Source organism: Pundamilia nyererei, unplaced genomic scaffold, assembly GCF_000239375.1.
Source record: "Pundamilia nyererei isolate P.nyererei 1_Seehausen unplaced genomic scaffold, PunNye1.0 scaffold00136, whole genome shotgun sequence".
NCBI lineage: Eukaryota > Metazoa > Chordata > Actinopteri > Cichliformes > Cichlidae > Pundamilia > Pundamilia nyererei.
In genome coordinates, this window is record NW_005187537.1 from 1,597,896 (window position 1) to 1,617,846 (window position 19,951).

Here is a 19,951-nt window from a genome sequence, read left to right on the forward strand (position 1 = left end):
GTTGCTCTTCTTGTGCAGCTCTTCTTTGTTGCTCTTCTTGTGCAGCTCTCCTTTGTTGCTCTTCTTGTGCAGCTCTCCTTTGTTGCTCTTCTTGTGCAGCTCTTCTTTTCAGTTCTTCTGCAACTCTCTGTTTTTCTTCTTGTGCTCTTCTTTGTTGCTCTTCATACACAGCTCTCCTTTGTTGCTCTTCTTGTACAGCTCTCCTTTGATGCTCTTCTTGTGCAGCTCTTCTTTTCAGTTCTTCTGCAGCTCTCTGTTTTTCTTCTTGTGCTCTTCTTAGTTGCTCTTCTTGCACAGCTCTTTTTTGTTGCTCTTCATACACAGCTCTTCTTTGTTGCTCTTCTTGTGCAGCTTTTCTTTGTTGCTCTTCTTGTGCAGCTCTTTTTTGTTGCTCTTCTTGTGCAACTTTTCTTTGTTGCTCTTCTTGTGCAGCTCTTTTTTGCTGCTCTTCTTGTGCAGCTTTCCTCTGTTGCTCTTCTTGTGCAGCTCTCTGTTGCTCCTCTATTCTTCTGTTCTTCTTTTCCTCAATTTCTTTCATTCTCACTTTTTCTTCTCTTTGTTCTGCTCTAATATCCTCTTCTTTCTGTTTGAATTTTGTTTCTTCATCTGATCTCTCTGCTTCCCTCTGCTTCTCTCGCCTCTCCTTGATCTTAATAGCTACGGCCTCACGCTCTTTTGCTCTCCTCTCCTCTTCTCTCTGAGTGGCTCTCCTCTCTTCTTCAGCCAGAGAAGCTCTACTCTCATCCAATATATGCTTTATTTTCATGTCTTCTTCTCTTTTTATCTCTTCAGACATGAATGCTTGCTCTTCTTCTAATTGTTTTTTCGTACGCTGCTGCTTTGCTATGATTATTCCATGCTGAGTTTCAAGACTTTCTTCTTTTAGTTTTTCTGTCCTCTCATCGTCAGTCTTAGGCCCCAGGTCTTTATTTTGATGTTTTTCAAATCTCCCATCTTGCATTTGTTGGGTAAAATTTTCTTTCCTGTTGCGCATTTGCTCCATGGTTGGATGTAGAGAGTCGTTAACTACAAAAGATGATGTTGCTGGTTGCAAAGAATGACTATTTGGCTGACAAACGGTTTGATCTTCTTGGAATCCCTTTTGGGAGCCAGCTTCAGATATTTGTATTGTCTGAGTTTTTGGTGAATGGTTCCTTTCTTTGTGTTGGGTATATTTTGCTGCATTGTCTGCCGGGCTTTCCTTCACTTTGGAATCTTGTCTTTCTTTTTCTCCCAGTTTGAACATCCCTGTTCTTTGATGCTCTTTGTCTGTGATGGGAAATACTAGTAGTTTGGGTACTTTATTCACCTTAGCACTCATTTCTGTCTTATCTGGCAAACTTTTCTCTTTTACAGAGTTCTCATGTGGGTCAGTAGTAAACACAGGACGTCTGCTATGACGGGTCTGTATTAGTGGAAAGAATCCTTCCTTTTTGTTGGGTGGGTATTCCTGAAAAGTATTTGCTTCTCTGTCCTCTGAAACAATTACTTTTAACCTTGCATAGTCTGCAATTGCTGATATCTCTGGTGTTGTGGATAGCTTTCCTTTTGGTTTTGTTTTAACTTCAGGTTTTTCTTGAAATGTGCTCTCCCTTGCTGGGAATGAATTTCTTGAACTTTGTCTTTCGGTTGCCGATACAGTGGAGTGGTTCTCAGTTTGTTTTCTAATGTGATTAGCTTGTTCTGCCTTAGCATTTTCATTATTATTCCATCTCTTCCTAGATCTGTCTGTCTGTTTTGATTCTAGCTTATCTTCTGCTTCCCAATTTTTCCTTTTAGCATCTTCATCTTGAACTGTACTTGAATCGGTTGTTTTTCTTTTACTTTGATCCACAGTGAACACAAAGGCTTCAATCTTTCCTTCATTGTGTGTTTCATTGCTGGCAGCTGTTCTGTTTGGTGGTAACCCTGGAAGTCCCCTTCCCTCTGATGCATCTCTATCAGTTTTGCTATTGTACTGTGGCTCATTACTGGTTTCTGTTATCCCTTGTACTTGAAAGTAGTCTCCATTTGCTTGTTGTTCACTTGATTCACCCACCAGTTCCTCACATTTCTTTACTTTTTCAAGCTCTTCATTCTCAGATTGAGTATTCTCGCTTGTTGCATTGTTGCTATTCTGTTGATTGCTAAATTTCAGCGAATCAGACAGTTTTCTAACACTGGACAGCACATGTGTGTCATCAGAACTAGATCTCTCAGTGCATGCTTGTTCTTCTGTGCTTAAAGTGATAACTTTTTCTTGGCATCTAGATGATGTAACTTCTTTCTCTTTATTAGCTTGCACTCGATCAAATGGCAAAGTTGCACCATCTTCTTTTCCAACTATCGCCATGTTATCCGTCTCAGTTACTGATGGTACAACTCTGATGGCGATGCTGTCAATGTGCACGTTATCGTTCTCTTTTTTATTATCCCTGATTTGGTTGTCATTATATTGAAATTTGTGTGATCCATGTGTGTTTTCATTTTTGAATAACTTGTTGGAAGGACTGGTGTTTAACATTTTTGGAACTATAGAGTCATGTTTGTTTTCCTCAAGTAGCGGTGCTGTTTTGCCATCTACATTGCTGATGTTGGCCTGATTGTCCACATTTGTCATATCTTCTTTCAGAACTTGCTTAGCGACCTGCTTTATCAGCATTTCAGCATCATTCATGTTGTTGATTCCAGTGTTCACTGTTGTGGCAGCTAAGTTCTCATTGCTATGAGCTGTTTGCACTTTTTGTGGATTTTTCTCTTCATCTGTCCTCTCTCTTAGCATTTTATCTGTGTTGTGATCCTTTCCTTGTCTTGCTTTTATGTCCTCTTTGTGGTGAAGGGGTTGAGTTTCACCTGGCACTGTATTTTTAGCAGGTACAGTGATGGTACCTTTTTTGGTCAAGGTTTCTGGCTGTGTTTCCCCCTGAGGTTTTGTATTCATAGTAGAACCATCCTGTTGAGGATGTGTCCTTTCCTGACACATCTTCATATTGTTCTTTACTGCTTCTGAGAGTGGTGTTTCTTGCACATTTTCAGGATGACTTTCTCTAACAAATTTAGCCTGATCTTCTGTTTCCTGCGTGTTATTTTTCTTTATGACCTCATTTGAAGATGTGTTTCTTTCAGTTAATTCTAGACATGAGTTGGGAGAACACTTATCCAGGTCTGAACTGTTGCTCTCTTTCTCTGTTACATTCAGATGGTTTTGAGCATTGTTATTCTCTTGACCAGTGTTCACAGTTGGCTTTCTTTCGTGTACAGTTACCATTATTCCCATAATCTGCAAGCTATGATCAGCTGCAGGTTCTTTTTTCTGACCAAAGACAATGTTTAGTGAAGGTGCTAAGTCTACATAAGCTTCTTCTTTACTTTCAGCCTTTTCTGTCATCACAGGTTTGGAGCTTGCAGCTTTGACACAGGTGGCGTCTGCAGGATCTTCTTCCTTTTTGTTGGGAATGTCAGCTTTTATATCTGAAGAGTCTTTACCTCCATCTTTTGGTTTTCCAGATATTTCTGCATGAACTGCTTTCTGTTCTTCTTGGTTGATCGTGAGTGGCTGCTCTTTATTTTGCATTGGTTTGGACTCCAGCTTTTGATTTTGTAGCAAGCATTCAGTTGTGCTCATGATATTATGAGTGGTGGTTGCTGCAGATTTAACTGGTATAGTAGCAGAGCTTGAAGGTGAAACAGACTTGACACGGTCCATCTGTACTCCTAAAGATCCCATCTGAGGTTTCAGTGTTGCATTACTGGGCATTATACTTTCATGCTTTTTAGATGCCTCCTGCGATGGCGGCCTCTGTCGTATCTTAACTGTCTGACTACCAGCTAATTGCTTGGAAGAATTTTTGGATATGAATCCATCTCGTATAGCACAGCCCTTTTCTTTAATTGCTGAAATTTCCTTTTCAGCATGAGCTTTTATCTTGGAAGTCAGAATCTCTTGCTTGGTCATGGCTCTTTCTTTATGAGACAGTGATTTGGGAGGCATAAAATGCTGATCTTTACTTGGGCCTAGATTGTGCTCAGCTGACTTAGGTTTCCTTTCATGGGGTAGCAGTTTCACCCAATCAGAATCTCTTTGCTGTGAAACCTCAGTGTCTTTCACAGGGGTGCATTTTTCCAATTTTTCAACACTGTTGTCCTTCATGTTATCGCTAACAGTGTCAAAATTTGCTCTGTTATTTACATTAGTTACAGAATAATTGGCACTGGGTAATTTGGATTCTTTGGCTGACTCATTGTAAACAGGCTGACTTTCAGAGACTTCACTGGATTTAAAGCCACCTACTTCCTCTATATTTTTTTGGTTAGCTGTGATAAATCTGCTTGTAGGACTGTGTTCTTCTGTTGATTTCTCCTTATTTACTTTCTCAACTTTATTAGGAGGTAAAACTTGCTTTTCATAAGGACCATTTAATAAGACATTCCCTGTCACTGATGAATTGTTTTTGTCTGTTGAAATTCTGTTAGTACAGCCATATTTCTCTCTCAGATGTTCATAATCATCACTGCCTCTGCTGGATTGATCATTGTCTTTTCTGATAACTGTTTCTTCCTGGTGACGCTTTTGAACTTCCTTATCTTTCTTTAAGTAATTCTCTTTTTCATTTATATTTAACTTTAAAGGAACATCGTTCTTTGAAGTGCCATCCTCTTTTATGATGATGGCATGTCTGCCTTTCTCTTTTTGCTCACATCTCATTTTCTCTTTTATTTTGGCTAACTCTGCTTTAGCTTTAGCTAGCTCGGTCTTGACTTGCTTGACTTTATCTGGCTCACTTTTGACCAGTTGTGCAGCCGTTAGTTTAGCTGTGAGTTTAGCTGACATTTCCTGCATGCTTTCTGCTTTTATAAGCTCTGCTTTAGCTCGCTCCTGCTTTGCCCATTCTGCTTTTCCAACTTCAGGTTTAGCATCTTGCGTTGTGCTTGTTCCTGTTGTAGACTGCTCTATATTCACATGAACTGAAGCTTTTACTTCCTTTGCTTTTCGGAAACTCCCAGCTTTAATGTGGTCTGTTTGGATCTTCTCCACTTCAGCTACATTTGTCTTCACTTCTTTTGCTTCAGTTTGCTGCTCTTTTGCATGCTCTGTTTTTTCCGCCCCAGCCGTTTTTACATTAACCTTTTCTGTTCCAGATTGTTCTGTTTCTGTCTGCTCTTTCTTAACTTGTTCAGTGGTTACCTCCATTTGCTGGACTTGTGCTACATTGATCCAATTTTCTGTGGCCTGTTCAGTTTTAGCTTCCTCTATTCTCGTCTGCCAAGCCTGCTCGGTTTTTGCCAGTTCAGTTTTTATGTGCTCTTCTTTTAGCTTCTCTGTTTCAGCTCGTTCCGCTTTGACCTGCTTACCCTGCTCCTTTTTAATGTGCTCAGCTCTTGCTTCCTCTGTGATATTTCTTGGCTCATCTCTTACCTCATGTACTCTGGTTTGTTCAGCCTTTGTCTGCTCCTCTCTGGCAAGCTCTGGTTGTTTTTCTCTGAACTGTCTTGTTTGTTCTCCTTTTATCTTCTCCTCTTTATTTTCTTTAATATGTTCTGCTTGGGGTTGTTTCCCTCTCTCCTCCTTTATTAGTCCTGATTTGACCCGCTCTGCTGCGTCTTTCTGCGAATCATTCTGCCCTGCTAAAATTAACTTAGAGGGTTCTGCTTTAGGCTGCTCCACTTGAGCCCCCTGCTGAACTTTTGCCACCTCTGCCTGGGTGTGGTGGGATTTTATATGTTCTGCCATGACCTGTTTAGCCTTGACCTCAGCAAACGGTCTCTCCGTCATCTGCTCTGCTATTTGGGGGGCAGATGTTTTGTCTGGGTTAAATGAATTTATGTGTAAATTATGTTCAGACTGTGGTTTCACTTCTGAAGGCTGAAGACTCTGGACCTCGTGTCCCCTTGGAATTTGCATATATTGTTTTCTTTGACTTGTTTCACCCATGCCTATATGTTTGTCTTTAGCAGAAGAAAACATCTGATGGCTTATACATTCATTGTCATTATATTTGTTATAATCCTGTTTAAAATAATGATCTTTCAAATCAGTTTTCTCATTACATCCAGAATGTGTTTGAAGCACTCTTTTGTCCTGGTGACTTTCTTGCCTTGTCTTTTCCATTAAAGTAGCTGTTTCTTGTTTCCATGGAGAGATAGTTGCATTCATGCTGAGCTTTTCTGTATCTTGGCTGTTTGTCTGCCTCCACTTATCCTGTAAGGAGACATTACTGTAATCATGTTTGTTGTGTTTGAGCTGCTCACATTTCTCCACCTTTGTGAATAGCCTTCCCACTGTTTCATTAAAAGGTTGTTCAATGTTTGGCTTGCTTATTAAATATTCTCCACTTTGATTGTTGTCAGCATTTAGCCTTGGTGTTTCTGTAGCTGAATAAGGTGTTTTACGTGTGTATAAAGCCCCTCCCAAAGTTCCTACATCAGCCATAGTATCCTGCCTATAGGGAGCAAATGATGCTAAATCTTCATGGAGATTCTGTCCATTAGCCAGCATATTGCCGGTGTATTTTTCAGGTAAAAATCCAGTAAACCCAGAGTGATGAACCATCTGGGCTTGCATCTGAGCTCTCTGGTAATCGCTTAAAGAGTATTCTGCATATTGGCCTGTAGTTGCCATTACAGGTTGAGAATTTGACATTGTAAGTGACAGTTCTGGGATGCGATACTGGTTCACAGCAGCATTTGTCCTGCTGGATTCTTGTAGCTGTGAAAATTGAATTTCTGAATCTGGAAATTCAGGGATATCTATCACAGTATCTCTAGACTCGTGCGTTGGTGGCTGTTTGTTGTTCTCAGACGTCTCCGCTGCTTTAAATTTGGTAGGACTGTAGGTGCTTTTTACTCGTTTTCTGTTGTCTTTGAGATTGAAGAGCAGACTCGTGGCTCTGGATTTGTAGGTGGACATCCTAATGTCGGGAGTCACACCCCTGCTTTCAGCTCGTACTGGAGAATGCTCTACAGGTTGAGGAGAAGTTGCATAATGTTGGAGATCAGAAGAAACAGCTTCTTGATGTGCATGGACCAGAGGTGTCAGCAGCTGGCTGATGTTAAATGGCGTGGTGCTTGTGTTACTGCCCATAGCTTTAGGTGCCACTGTTACTGCATTATTGCCAAGACTTACATTTTCTTTTCTGTAAAGTACTGTTTGTTGGTTTTCTGTCACTTCCGTAGTAATATTTTGCTCTGCCATCATTTTGATTTTCTGCTGGAGGGCTTTGACAGAGCTGATGGTGTCCCTCACACGTCGAGACATCTCAATGGTGGGTGATGCAGTCGATGGGCGATGGGACGGAAGCCTGTTGGTTCCCACACTCTGGCTTCTTTTTCTGTGAGGGTAATTACCTGCCAACTCTGACTCACAGCGTTTCTCCACAGCTGAAGCGTTCTGTAGCACTGTAGATGTTGAGGTGGAACGTGGAAGAGATGGTGAAATCATGGGTGCCAAGTTACTCCTTGGCCGTCTGATACCTGTATAATGACCCTGTGGTTGACCCATCTGTGAAGGCTCCTTGTACATAGGTGTCTCATACCATTTAGCGAACTCGGAACGGTGCATAAAGCCTGAGATTTGTCCTTGCTGGAAGGGAAACCTGTTATGGTCCCTCCACACCTTGAAGGGACTAAACTCGCTGTGTATAAAGACATTAGAGTTGCAGTTGACCTGTGTGCACATGCTCTGTTTATTGTGTGAAGATCTCATAAAAGAAGATGCAGAACTGTGAGACACTGCTGCTACATCAGATCCAAAGGAGTGGAGGTTGTTGTCTCCATATGAGAATGAACCAGAAGAGGGGAAATGACTGCTGTGAAAATTTTGCTGGTATGATGTAGAGAATTCAGAAAGTTCCCTCTGGATACTCATTAGAGCTGATTTGTCCCAGCTCGTCTCATCTTTCCACTCTCTGATTTTGTCATCTATTCCTACTCCATCCCTGTTTCGCTCAGAATTAAATGCTCTGATGAGAGAGGAAACTCTGGAGTTGCTTTTGCGTTGCTGTGAACTCAACTCTGTGGCTCCATTGCTGAGAAAGTTGAGCCGTTCCTCCTTTAAAGATGTTTCCTTTTGAGAGGTTTCCACAACGGAGTGCTGGAATGTGGCAGAAATCCTCCCCTGTGTCCTTTCTCCATGAACCTCCCATTGTGGATCTCTGTGAATCTCACCTCCATACATTCTTCCATGGCTCCAGTCCTGTCCATACTGCTGCACCTTGAGGCTGAAGTTCTCACGTGCAGCTCTCTTAAGTTCTTCCCTTTCTCTGTCCTCTCCGTCCTCTCTGTCCTGTCCGCTCTGGCTAAAGGCCAGCTGTCTGTCTCTCTGAGTGCAGGGTGAAGACAGACTTAGGTCTGAGTCATTATAAACAGCTTCATCGCCGATACAGAGACTCCTGAATGCCCTGTCTGTCAGACTGCAGACCTCACGGTCATTCTCATCCAAGAAGGACCCACCGCTGGAGGTGTCGCTGTAGCCTCCATCGCTGTGCCTTCGATGCCCGCCACTCTTTCGGCCAGAGCGGCGCTTCTCAACGGAGGTCATGATGCAGAATTGCAAACAAAAATGTCTGCCTTCAGTTGTTCAAACATTCATGCAAACATAGACCTCAAAATTACACACTCTGCCTGCTGCTGGAGCTGCTGCACCCAGAATTTAGGGCCCTGGGTCAGGATTTTGTAAAGCCAGTAGCTCCTACGGCATCATGCCATTTAGCTGGCCTGTCTCCAAAACAATCCCAGAGTTTGTTGTTTTCCTAGAAGAAAAAGGAAATGGGAAATAGGCCAGGATGAGTGCTGTAATCCATCACTGTATAAAACACAGTTTCATAACACTATTTTGCTCAATTTATTGCAAACTTATCTAAAGACTAAAATATATACAATATTCCCTCCTATGTCATTTGTTGTGGTGCTTAAGTTTTTGGTTGCTGGTCTTGATACGTTTAAATTTTCTTTTGCATTAAGCCACAATGTACTGTATGTGGTTCTGAAAACAGCGCTGTAAATCCTTCCACTCAATCACCGTGACCTTCAGAGATCAGAGACATGTTGTGAATAAAACTACACTGTTGCTAGGCGCGGCGAAGACAGCCTCACGTGAGTTATTTAGGGTAATCAAGATGCATCTGTACAAATTTAGATGGGCACGCATGCACCACAAATTGACTTCGCAGTGCAAGACAGAAACTGAGTAATCAGAGCTTGAAATGAACACATAATGTCACATTTTCAAGTCACTAATGCTGCTGATCTTCAATCAGCCTGTTTCCTGTCTAGTCAAAGAGGGAAAACATCTTATTAGGACTTGTCAAGTGTGACACTGAAACTTTTTTTTCTTTACATAGATTACATACATTTTTTTACTATTCTGGGATTTTACATGTATAAATTACCTAATCTACTGCCAGTAAAGTGCATAATCTGTTATCGATTTTTTTCAAACAAACTATATGTCATTTAGACTCCTTTAAATTATCATTAATTACAAAGAATGTTCTTCTTTCATAAATAAACATGCAAAGCCTTAATCTAAATGAAACTCCAAACATCCAAGGCCACATGTAAGATCTAAGTAGTAGAACAGCTGACACAGAAGCTTTACTTTTCCTATTATTTACACTCATGAACTTCTTGTGGTGGGCTTCAAAATTCACTAAACTGAATTAGAAAATATATCCACAATTCTACAAATCACAAACCCTGGGTTATATATTAAAATATAGTTTAACATATCTGCAATAATGTAGTTTGTTTCTTCCCGGCTGCAGGATATAGGTGAGGTATCACATTCTTCTTCTGTTGTACTGTAAATGGGTAATATCATGGGTATATTTTGGTTAAATACTATGCAGCTGCCAAGCAGCCATCACCTTGCTCAGAGTACTCAGTGGTTCATTAATATCTTTTGACCTGGAGGCTATCCATCTGATACACATCTATAACACAGTTACTCACCACACTGCTGTACTGACCGACTACATCAGCATCTAATAAGAGCGACGCAGAAATAAAAAGAAGTTTAAAACTATAATGCAACACGTTTCTCTATTAAGCAAAAAACAAAACAAAAACAAAAACGCAGTAGCTTGAACAAGGCCACATGTTCCATGTCTTTGCATTGTCCCAGTACACTCACAACAAGTATCTTCTTTCAGTGTATTAAAAGAAACATTGAGAAAACAATCAAAGCAATTAAAACATTTTAGATTTTTGTTTTCATCCCAGTCTGTCTTGACTCAAACAAAACATTTGGTATATAGAGAGAGACTTCTTAAAAAAAGAAGCATTAAAGAGGTGCACAATTTTGATAGCCATCCCTCAATCGGCTCCATTTTTTATTTTTTTTTGCAGTGGTGTCTTGTAAAACTGCCAGCTTGATTTCAGCCCATTCTTGCATGTGACAGGTTTATTTTTGTGCAGTGACGGGTCTCCAGCTTAAACCTGACACCAAAGATGACTCGTTTTCAGATGGGACTCCAATCCAGTCCAAAGGAAGACTGAACAGGAATGTCTCTGTACCTTCTCAAAGGATAACAGTAAATGTTTGCTGATGTCAGCAACTTTCAGTGGAACAAAACCAAATTCTATAAGTGCAGCTAAACACTGCACAGTATCTTAAGTAAGTCAATTTGTATTACCTTTTTACAAACGGGATCAGAGATTTTCTTATCTCTTACCTTTCTTATCTGTGTGAAAATCATTGAAATTCCAAGCTTAAGAGTAATGTTATGTACATCTGTTATGGTCATGTTTTTTGGGGGCATTTTTCATGTATTTCTTTCAAATATGAACAAGAATGCACACTGAGATTCTTGTCTTACCTTTGAGTTTTATATTCCATAATTTGCGCCTTGTTGTAAACTCCTCAAAAGTGTTTCATCTCTTTAAAAAAGCCTTTGACGCTGATCTGATCTGTCCCCTCTCACAGCTTCAGCTCTCAGAAATCCAAAAAACCCCTCTATGTAGTCCACTGTCAGGTCTCTGAGCCGCTAGCAGGACTCGGGGCTGGAGACTAGACAGAAATAGAGGAGTTGTCCCAGGGAGAGTGTCCACCATGGGGGACCAGAATGAGGACTCGGGCTAGCATGTGGGTCTGTGAAATCCTTTGGTGTCGAGTGTCAGATGGATGAAACAAACAGCCTCTCAACTATTTATAAATCTGGACAGCTACTATTGGCCATTAGCAGCCAGAGCTAACTGTCAGTAAACTGGAAACGTATTGCAAGTTTGTGAGGAGGTTGCAAGATCTAAACCAAGAGAAAACACTAATTTCCTGAGGATGTGCTATGGTGCTGAGTGTTTGGGAGGGTGTATGGAGGGGCTGTAGCTTGGGTGCCCTTCTGGGAGACAGAAATAACTTGATTGTGTTGCACTCAAGTGCCACCTTCTTTGTTGAACAGAACTGACAAGCACTATATTGAGTGTCAACAAGTGGCCTCCGGCCACTTTGCTTGAATGAAGCTTCATGTTGGAGACCAAAATGAGGGAATTTATTTTTCTATCATTGTTGGGCTTTCCCCCCCCATCTATTTCCTTTCATTTTTTGTTTGACACATCATGTCTGAGAGGTTAATTTTAACCTGAATTTTCACTTTATTACAGTACTCAAACCATGGCCCGTCTAATCTCCCTGACTACAGCCTCACTCAACCCCCAGCAGAAAAGGCCATAAGGCAAAGGAAGGGGAGGAACTGTACCTCCCCCTTTCACCCCCATAGCTCCTTCCCCTCCTACAGCATGCTGCTATAATAGGAGATTGCTGCAGCAGATAGTTTCCTGGGATTCTTGGCGGGTGCAGGGCTGGCCTGACAGGATGATGGACACACACACATGGGCCTTAATGGAGACGCACTCCTCCGCACATGCCCACACACACACACACACACACATACACAGATGGTTTTACGTAGAGCTCACTAAACTTTAGGAAAGGCTGATGTAATCCCTTTTTAACTAATCTCTTTCCGCCCTTCTAAACAGACTCCACCCACACGCCCTTCTCATGCTCTATTTTCCTCTCCACCCTGAAACCAAGTCAGTCGCTGACAATCAGCTGTATGTTCCACTCATATCAATAACAGATGCAAGTTGCTGTCATAAAATCTTGTTTTGCTATTTACTTTTGGGCCTTTAATCTACGAGTACGGTCTTTTAAAAAATTGTTTTGATTGATAAACTGTCATTTGTAACATGCCTCAGTAAGAATAATCTGTACGTCATAAACGAAAAGGCTCAATTTCCCCACTTAGGTTAGACATCAGTTTCCTGCTCACTAAGTCCCTCTAGTGGGCAAATTTAGATTACAAAACACCCAGTTTTTACAGTTCTGTGCAGAAATGTGGACTTTTGATACAAACCTCTCAAGTTTTTGTACAATGCAGCTCTCCAGCTTTGCTTCAGAATAGCTTTATTGAGAAGCTGCCGGGGACTGTGAGCATTGATCACAAACGCTGAGGATGCTTTTCCTTCTGCTGAGTAAGGGGGAGCAGAGCTGTGGTTATGTGGCAAACAGCAGACAGGCACATTACTCGCTGCATTAAGATATGCTTTGTTTGTATAATCCATCCAGAAATGAGCCTAATTGATTCTAATTGATTGGGTTATTGGTCAGCTCCGCTGCAGGAATTAAAAGCAGAGACGATACTTTAGCAGGTTGTTTTGGCCCTTCACTGGACATAGGCCTGAATTCACTTTATGTCTGACTTTGGGAGCTAGGTATGTAAATAGTAAAAATTTAGTGTTGCACCTAATGTCAAGCAAAAGGAGCTGCATGTATGGATGACTCTTTCTTGAGTGTACGGCCTCTTTCTGTCTTATATTGTCTGCGTGCGTCTGTGGATGGGTGCATGTGCGCAGCGCCTCCCTGTTTCAGGACATTTTTTCCCCACATCCCTGCAAAAATATTTCATTACTGCAACAAAAGAAGCCCATTAACTGCACTGTAAGAACAGAGTTCAACTGCTGTCCCCCGTATTCACCATGTTTGTCTGCTTTTCTGGCCACTCTCCAGCTAATTTGATATAACAATGCTCCACAAAACCGCCTCAGGACTTTTTTTAGGTGACAGAAAATTATCAATGATGCCACATGCACAGCTGAATGTCAACACCAACTTGACTTGTTTATGAAATATTAAAGCAGTGAATTATGGGCACCATGCAGAACTTAATGATGATCGGAGTCATTATAACTTCAGCATCCTTTGTTTTGGCTAATGATTAAATTCCACAACTGCTGTATTCAATTTTGGAGAGACTGAATGTGTTTTTCTGTGTCTTTTGTATGAGTTGGCCGGATTACGTCGTCCATACTGGTACATTCTGGAGAAGAAGCTGGTTTGTATAAGGATATTGTGTTATCATTAGCCGCCATGTCACTGGGCTCAACATATTTGCTCTGGAGCTCTCTCATGCACTTAAAGATAAAGCATTATATGAAGGCGCAATGTTTTTGGTAATAATATTTGGGCCATTTTTAGATCCAGGAGAGCAGTCGCTACATAATGCAATATTTCTATACCTGCAGTGTTTTATGATATCAAATATGTAAAATTAAAAAAAGGGCCTCCAGTTGAAACTTTTGTCTAAATTTGGGGATTTTCTCTGAAAATGTAACACGAATGTTGCATGGGTTCATAGAAATTAAAAATCCTACCAAAAAGTCTTAAAGTCACAATCAGTAAAAGATTCACTTTATTGGTATAGTTTTCAGATATTTACAACATGCACACATAATGGTGTGAAAAAAAAAGAAGAAAAAGATGATCTGTGTACAACCTGGCACGACTTCTGACATTATCTCCCTCTCCTGTGTCACCAGGGTGTCGCCTCATCAATTATTGAACCACTACTTCATGGTAATACATAATTTCTTATCAATTATTCATGATAATGTGTGTGTAGTTTACTTAATTGTGTTATTGACTATCAAAAGTAATTTCCTGAAAATCCTCAAGGACGCAAATTGAATCAGCAACTACTGGTTGTGTGCACTGCGGTTAAGTATTCTCAGTCTGATCAGTTGATCTTATAGTCAAGAGTCATTCTAGTGAGGGGAGATATTTAAGAATAATGAATCAACAAATATATTGCCCGTGATAAACTACGTTGTGAAGAGCCCTGAGGTGATGACAGATGATATTTTTTCAAATGTAAATCCAACATTAACAAATAGCATATATCATCTTTAATGGGGTTTATTAAAAATAAAAATTAAAAAAAGGCTCGCAGAGAGGAGGGGTGAGCGCAAGCGTTCCTAAAAGTAAATAAATAATAAGAGTCACGAATGCTCTCCTCTCCCAGCTTTAAAGGAAGCTGATAAATAATGTATTAGAACAGATGGCTGGAGCGAGAGGCAACAGGAGAGGAACATGAGCGAGTACATCTTTAATTGTTTTAAAGAACATGTCACAACAGGACTGGTGTGTTCCCTGTCTGCTGGCACTACAGATGTGCTAACAGAGTGGAAGGGACAACTGCCGCTCTCTCGCTGAGTCTGCTTTAGGCTGCCTGGGGTTCACACATAGTCTAGCACATGTACACATTTACACTTAAAATGCCTGATTAATATTAAAGTGCACTTTCACTTTTAAACTCAAAAGAATGAGAGGCGATTGCTTGACCTGATGCCATAAACAATATATTGCCCAAAATCCTGCAAAACTCTTCACTGTCCTGCCAGCCATTTGCACACTTACAGTTTACATGCATTAATGTTTACAAGGTAACCACCAGACCTCCTAATGAAAATGAGAGGAACAACATCAGGATTATTTAAATTCACATTATCAAATATGTCTTTGTCGCACACATATTGTATCTATGTAAGTCCATCGAAAGAGTCCAAGAGCGCATGAAGACAGATAATAGATCCAAAAACCACAGTTGTGCTTTTATGAGGGAACAAGGCCCCAGTTACTGAGCATTTCTCACAATCATAACTTACTGTCAAATAAATAGTTAAATGTTTTCATCCACACAGTGTGATATGAGAAAAGTCCGTCCCAGGCTGTTTCTGGAGTCAGTCATTTGTGCTTAGTTTCTCATACAGCCAGGGTCGAGTAGTTACAGCAGGCACAGTCACACAGATTTAGAGTATCGGTACATCCACGTTTGTGTCCAGCGCCTTCACTTTTTCTCCAGTGGTTCCTTAGGGCAGTGAGGGTGCTTGTCAGGACTGCTGCCCAGGACTGGGACCTTGGAGGCCAAGGTGGGACTGGAGCTATCTCCCCCTCTTCCGACAGCGCCTGACACCTCAATGGGAGGACCCACCGAGGGTCTTACCACCCCAGCTGCGCTCACGCCGACTCCTGACAGGACTCCCACGCTGGCACCTGGTCCGGTTGCTGCACCAAGCAGGTTAGCAGACTGCAGCACTGCCTCAGAGTGCTCACGGGCCTTCATGCGCAGGGCGGCCACACTGGCTGTGCGGTTACCCTGACAACCATAGGGTGGCAGGAAGGACAAGCCCATGGGGTCCGAAACGCAGCACGAGCACAAGCCATTACCTGAAAAATGAGAATCAGTGGAATTTGTGATAAGACAACTTAAAAAATAGATCTTCATCATCTTTATTACCATCTTTATTCATCAGTTAACAAAAATCATATTTACCTTTCAGAGTGGCGACCTGCGAGAGAGCCTGGGCATAGGTGGCAGAGTTAAGGAGGGTGCCTGGTAAGCAGGATGGAAAGAAGGGACCACCAGGACCCACTGTCCTGTTGATACTGGAGAGAGAACAAATACTTAATTAAGTATTAGGAATTACTTAGTACTTAAATATCCAGGTATAACTTTAAGCAGACAATTTATTCTAGTAATATATATCTAGAAATATCTACAGCTATTTCCAAAATACACTAATGAATTAGAATTATTGACTAACGATATGGAGCTTTCTCCAGAAGTTAATGTTGGCTATCAGAGTTTTGAAAAAAAAAAAATTCTAGTCTGGCCGACAGTGCTTCACAAATTTCCCCTTTAACAGGACGCTGTTTCACTAAGATAACTGTGACGACGGTCGTCTGTCTGTCTCTTCTCACCTTGGCTGCATCTCCAGTGGTTCTTTCTGTTTTCTGCCCTGGTCCACTGGGGACTGAGAGTTGATGCTGCGAGATGGAGGAGTTCCCTCACTCATCTGCTCTTTCCCTCCTTCAGGGTCCGAGCTCCCTCGCTCTGTCTTCCTCCACTTTGCTCTGCGGTTCTGAAACCAAACCTGCATTTGACAAAAAAAATAATATTAATTAAAAATGTGAAAAAATAAAAAAGTACAACAAATTAATTAAACCATAAATTAAAACTGGAATTCTAAAATGGGCCTAATGACACATCAATAATTTCAGTTTAATTCCTTGGATTTAGGCTTGTAATCTAACTTGCGTAATATTGAGAGAAATTGAAACTACATTAAATATATATTCCCAATTTTTGAAATCTTGTTAACAGTAAAGTTAAAAGAAATATTCCCTACTTCCTTTGTTCTGTGACCTCTCTTATCAAGTGGCATTTGAACCTGTCAAAGCAATGCTCTGATTTCCCACAGTCCCTGACTTAGCCCCAAAACCTTCAGCATCCACAGAGCTGAGAGCACATATAGCCAAGTTCTGGTATCTTAATCGAATGAAGGTCAGTGCCTATAACAACATTTAATTGAGCAATTTTTCATTATCATATTTTAATGACTTCCCACTGACAGTTGTGCTGCCCAAGAGAGAGGCGGCAATGATGAAGTCGTTTATTTCCCTATTTAGTGATTGTTTGACAACATCAGATTCGATTAGGACTTGGTTCTAGCAGGCATTAATCATGATGTGTGAATGGAGGTTAGAGTCGGTGTGCATGTGCTCTGCATCCCTGCTATTGTACCGGGGGTATAAATGATGTCAACAGCCAAACAAAACACATGCATTCATTCGGCATAAAGAAAGGACAACATTTTGGTGGCAGGACAACAATACAGCCGATGGACTTATCTCACCCCTGCACCTTCCAGCTAGAAGTCGCGCCCCCCCACACACACCCATCTCTGAATGGGCTATAATTGCTCCATTAATCTCAATTTGCGGCGTGCTCTTAATGCGGGGGAGGCCCATTGACACTTTACACAAAAAAAAGAGGGGGGGGGGGGGGCAACAACACTACAACAGAAAGGAAATTTATTTTCTAATAATAATGTAAGTTTAATATCCCTGCATACTGCGGTGGATTCATGTTCAGATTTAATAATAGGAATGTGGTAATCGGATTAGGAGGGGAATAATTTGTTTACAATCCCTAATTTACAGCGCTGGATTCCATTATCAACCCAGCCATTGGGTTTAAGCGATAGTAAGATGACCCTGGGGAACAAAAGGCAAACTATTATATTTCCCACAATTAGATCTGCGCGCACAACAAAACCCAAAAGCAAATCTGGAATGCAGGAAATTACATACAGGACACATAACTTAATTACATCTGGCCAAGTTTATAACCGCGCATATGTGCAGGGCAGGAGCGGAATATAAATTGGCACATTTAAGGTGCATGCTTGCCCATTTTTTCTTTTATGTACGCGCGCGTGTGTGATAGGATCAGGGAGATAGGAAAGGGGAGTTGTGGAGGCTACGGACTTTGCCCTCTTTTAAAACACGTTTTTTCTCTCTCTCTTTTCTGGCTGTGTCACGAGAACGAGATCTGCGCGGATGATGTATTCCTACCTCAGAGACGCGGACAAATTAGTGAAGAACATTATCGCTGGTTAATTATGAATGACCGATTAATCAAGCTAATCTAATATTCACCATTATGTTGATGTTATTAAAGTGCATAGCCGGAATGACAGAGTGCCTTAATTTACCCTCTCTTGCATGGTCAAACGTGCCCAGGACACACCACTGCTGCAGCCATACCTGCACCCTGGCCTCGGTCAGGTTGATCTTCATTGCCAGCTCCTCCCGCGTGAACACGTCCGGGTAGTGGGTCTGGGCGAAAACAGCCTCCAAAGCCTCCAACTGCACATTGGCAAAAAACAGAGGGCAGACTTTTAATTATTAAAATGATTTGCCAGTTGATTTGAATATAAGCAGACTATTCTCTTTCTTTCTTTCTTTCTTTTTGTAAAGAGACATAGTGAATAACGCTAAATAAAGATGTTAAAGATTAGCCTGTAATTGTAAGTACTTACAGTTAAATACACGCGTGACAATCCACAATTATAATAAAAATAATCAACAGATCTTTCGTCGTCTTCTATTTTCATATGATTTTATGGCATCATTGCCTCTGGGCTTTTGGAAATAAATTTGGGATAAAGGTTTTATTTTTATTTTATTTTTTATGTCTGTGGTGAATATCAGGGAAATTCCCCCTGCCTTAAAATAGAAAACTTGCCCAACTTTGTATTTATTTCCTCCTCCTGTTGAAAGCTAGAGCGCCCTACACCTGCTTTGCTTTAAGAGAAGTTTCAGCTAGGCCCATTTCTTTTTCTCTGATTTGCATATAGCCTATATATATGTGTGTATTTTTTTTTATTTTATTTGTTCTGGTAAATAATTACCTGTTGCAAAGTAAATGTTGTTCTGTTTCTGCGCTGTTTCCTACGTAGAAATCCATCGTCAAAATCAGTTGGGGCGTGGTTGCCAAATCCGCCTGAATTCACTGAAAAAAGAGAGAGAGAGGGAAATTGGAAACAATTCAATCACTTAAAAAATAATAATAATACTGCTTTAATAAGGAGTTAATAACTTCATGATGTATTTAGGTAAGTTCAGTGATAAAAGTGATAAAAGAAAGGCTATAAAAATACAAATTTTAGTCAAAGCAGGCACATTTTGTGTTTCCATTAGTTGCATGAAACATTGACGTTAGGTGTCTAAGGGGAACCATGACGGACTAAAAGCCATGACACCCAACATCTGTGCCCGGGACAAAACGCCCCTTCTGCCCCGGGGCCAAACCACCAGCTCTTCTCACCAAAAGAGAGCAGAGAGAAAATCAGACTTAACCCTTTACATCCATCGCTGAATTTGTGTGGGGAAATATACCGGCTGCTGTTTTGGACTTGTATAAATATTACCAGAGATGCAATAAGCAACCAACAATTTCAAGTTAAAATTTGAAAAGAGTGTTTTACATGCGATATTCAGATTCACAACCGAAACAGTTTGACTTACCTAGTTTTAGTTACATATTACCACGACATAAAAAAATACATTTTATAAGTCGGTGTTGTTTTAATTAACAATTAATAACAACACATTGTGTTAAATGATTATATTATAATGATTTAGAGAAAGTAATGATAAATTCGGGCCCATTCTCAAGTCTCCGACAGCACACACACACACTTTACGCGCAGAATCACCGCGCGCTGTCTAAACATCACAAAAGTTTACAGAGAACAACTTTAAGAGTAACGTTAGAAATAATCCGTAGCTGGAAAAAACAGCGAGACAGCGAACTTACGCGTGTTGGAGCGACAGCACTCTCCGTCCAGCTGAGGTGGACAGTGGAAGTAGAACATCTTTGCGCGCTTAAGAGACTCCGAAACGGAACCTGGAACAAAGACAAAAGTTTCAGCTTAAACCCACAGACCTAGAGTAATGCAGATTTGTGACGGGAGCAACAAAAACACTCTTAAACCGTCAGCAGAAGATGCGGAACCGCGCGGGATTTGGCGAGATTCAAAGTTAATGTGTGAGAGCATCCTACCTGCGGTGAGGATGCTGATGTGAGTGAGTTAGCGCTTCGGAGAGAAGTGGCTGCTGCACTTCCACCGACTCTCTGCCTGGGAGTGTCCAGATCTCTCTGTCTCTCGCTCCCCCCACACTCTTTCTCTCGCTCCTGCAAACACACACACTCACACGCACCCCCACACACTACTCACTTCTCTCTCTCTGTCTGTCTCTCTATTTCTCTCTGGGAGTGTCCAGATGTCTCTATAACTGTATAACTGTCTACAGAGTGTTAAGGCTTTCAGCTAGTGTCGCAGAATCTCACGC

The 19,951-nt window shown here is 41.1% G+C and overlaps 1 protein-coding gene across 1 annotated transcript; it reads right to left on the reverse strand.

The window, feature by feature from the left end:
* Window positions 1–13,915: 13,915 nt before the first annotated feature.
* On the reverse strand, window positions 13,916–19,738 carry drgx (dorsal root ganglia homeobox). Its single transcript, XM_005743907.1, has 7 exons — window positions 19,662–19,738; window positions 19,416–19,505; window positions 18,508–18,608; window positions 17,861–17,962; window positions 16,013–16,185; window positions 15,585–15,697; window positions 13,916–15,478 (listed from the first exon to the last, which is right to left on the reverse strand). Exons 2-7 carry the CDS (start codon window positions 19,471–19,473, stop codon window positions 15,099–15,101), a joined length of 927 nt encoding a protein of 308 aa, XP_005743964.1. The 5' UTR covers window positions 19,474–19,505; window positions 19,662–19,738; the 3' UTR covers window positions 13,916–15,098.
* Window positions 19,739–19,951: the final 213 nt, after the last annotated feature.

Bases quoted from the DNA above. Each gene is read 5' to 3' on its own strand.
- drgx (XM_005743907.1), bottom strand. From the start codon at position 19,473: ATGTTCTACTTCCACTGTCCACCTCAGCTGGACGGAGAGTGCTGTCGC. The intron at 16,186-17,860 runs GTATGGCTGCAG...TGTCAAATGCAG, and splicing joins TGACCGAGGCCAGGGTGCAG to GTTTGGTTTCAGAACCGCAG. The intron at 15,479-15,584 runs GTAAATATGATT...CTCATTTTTCAG, and splicing joins GCAGGTCGCCACTCTGAAAG to GTAATGGCTTGTGCTCGTGC.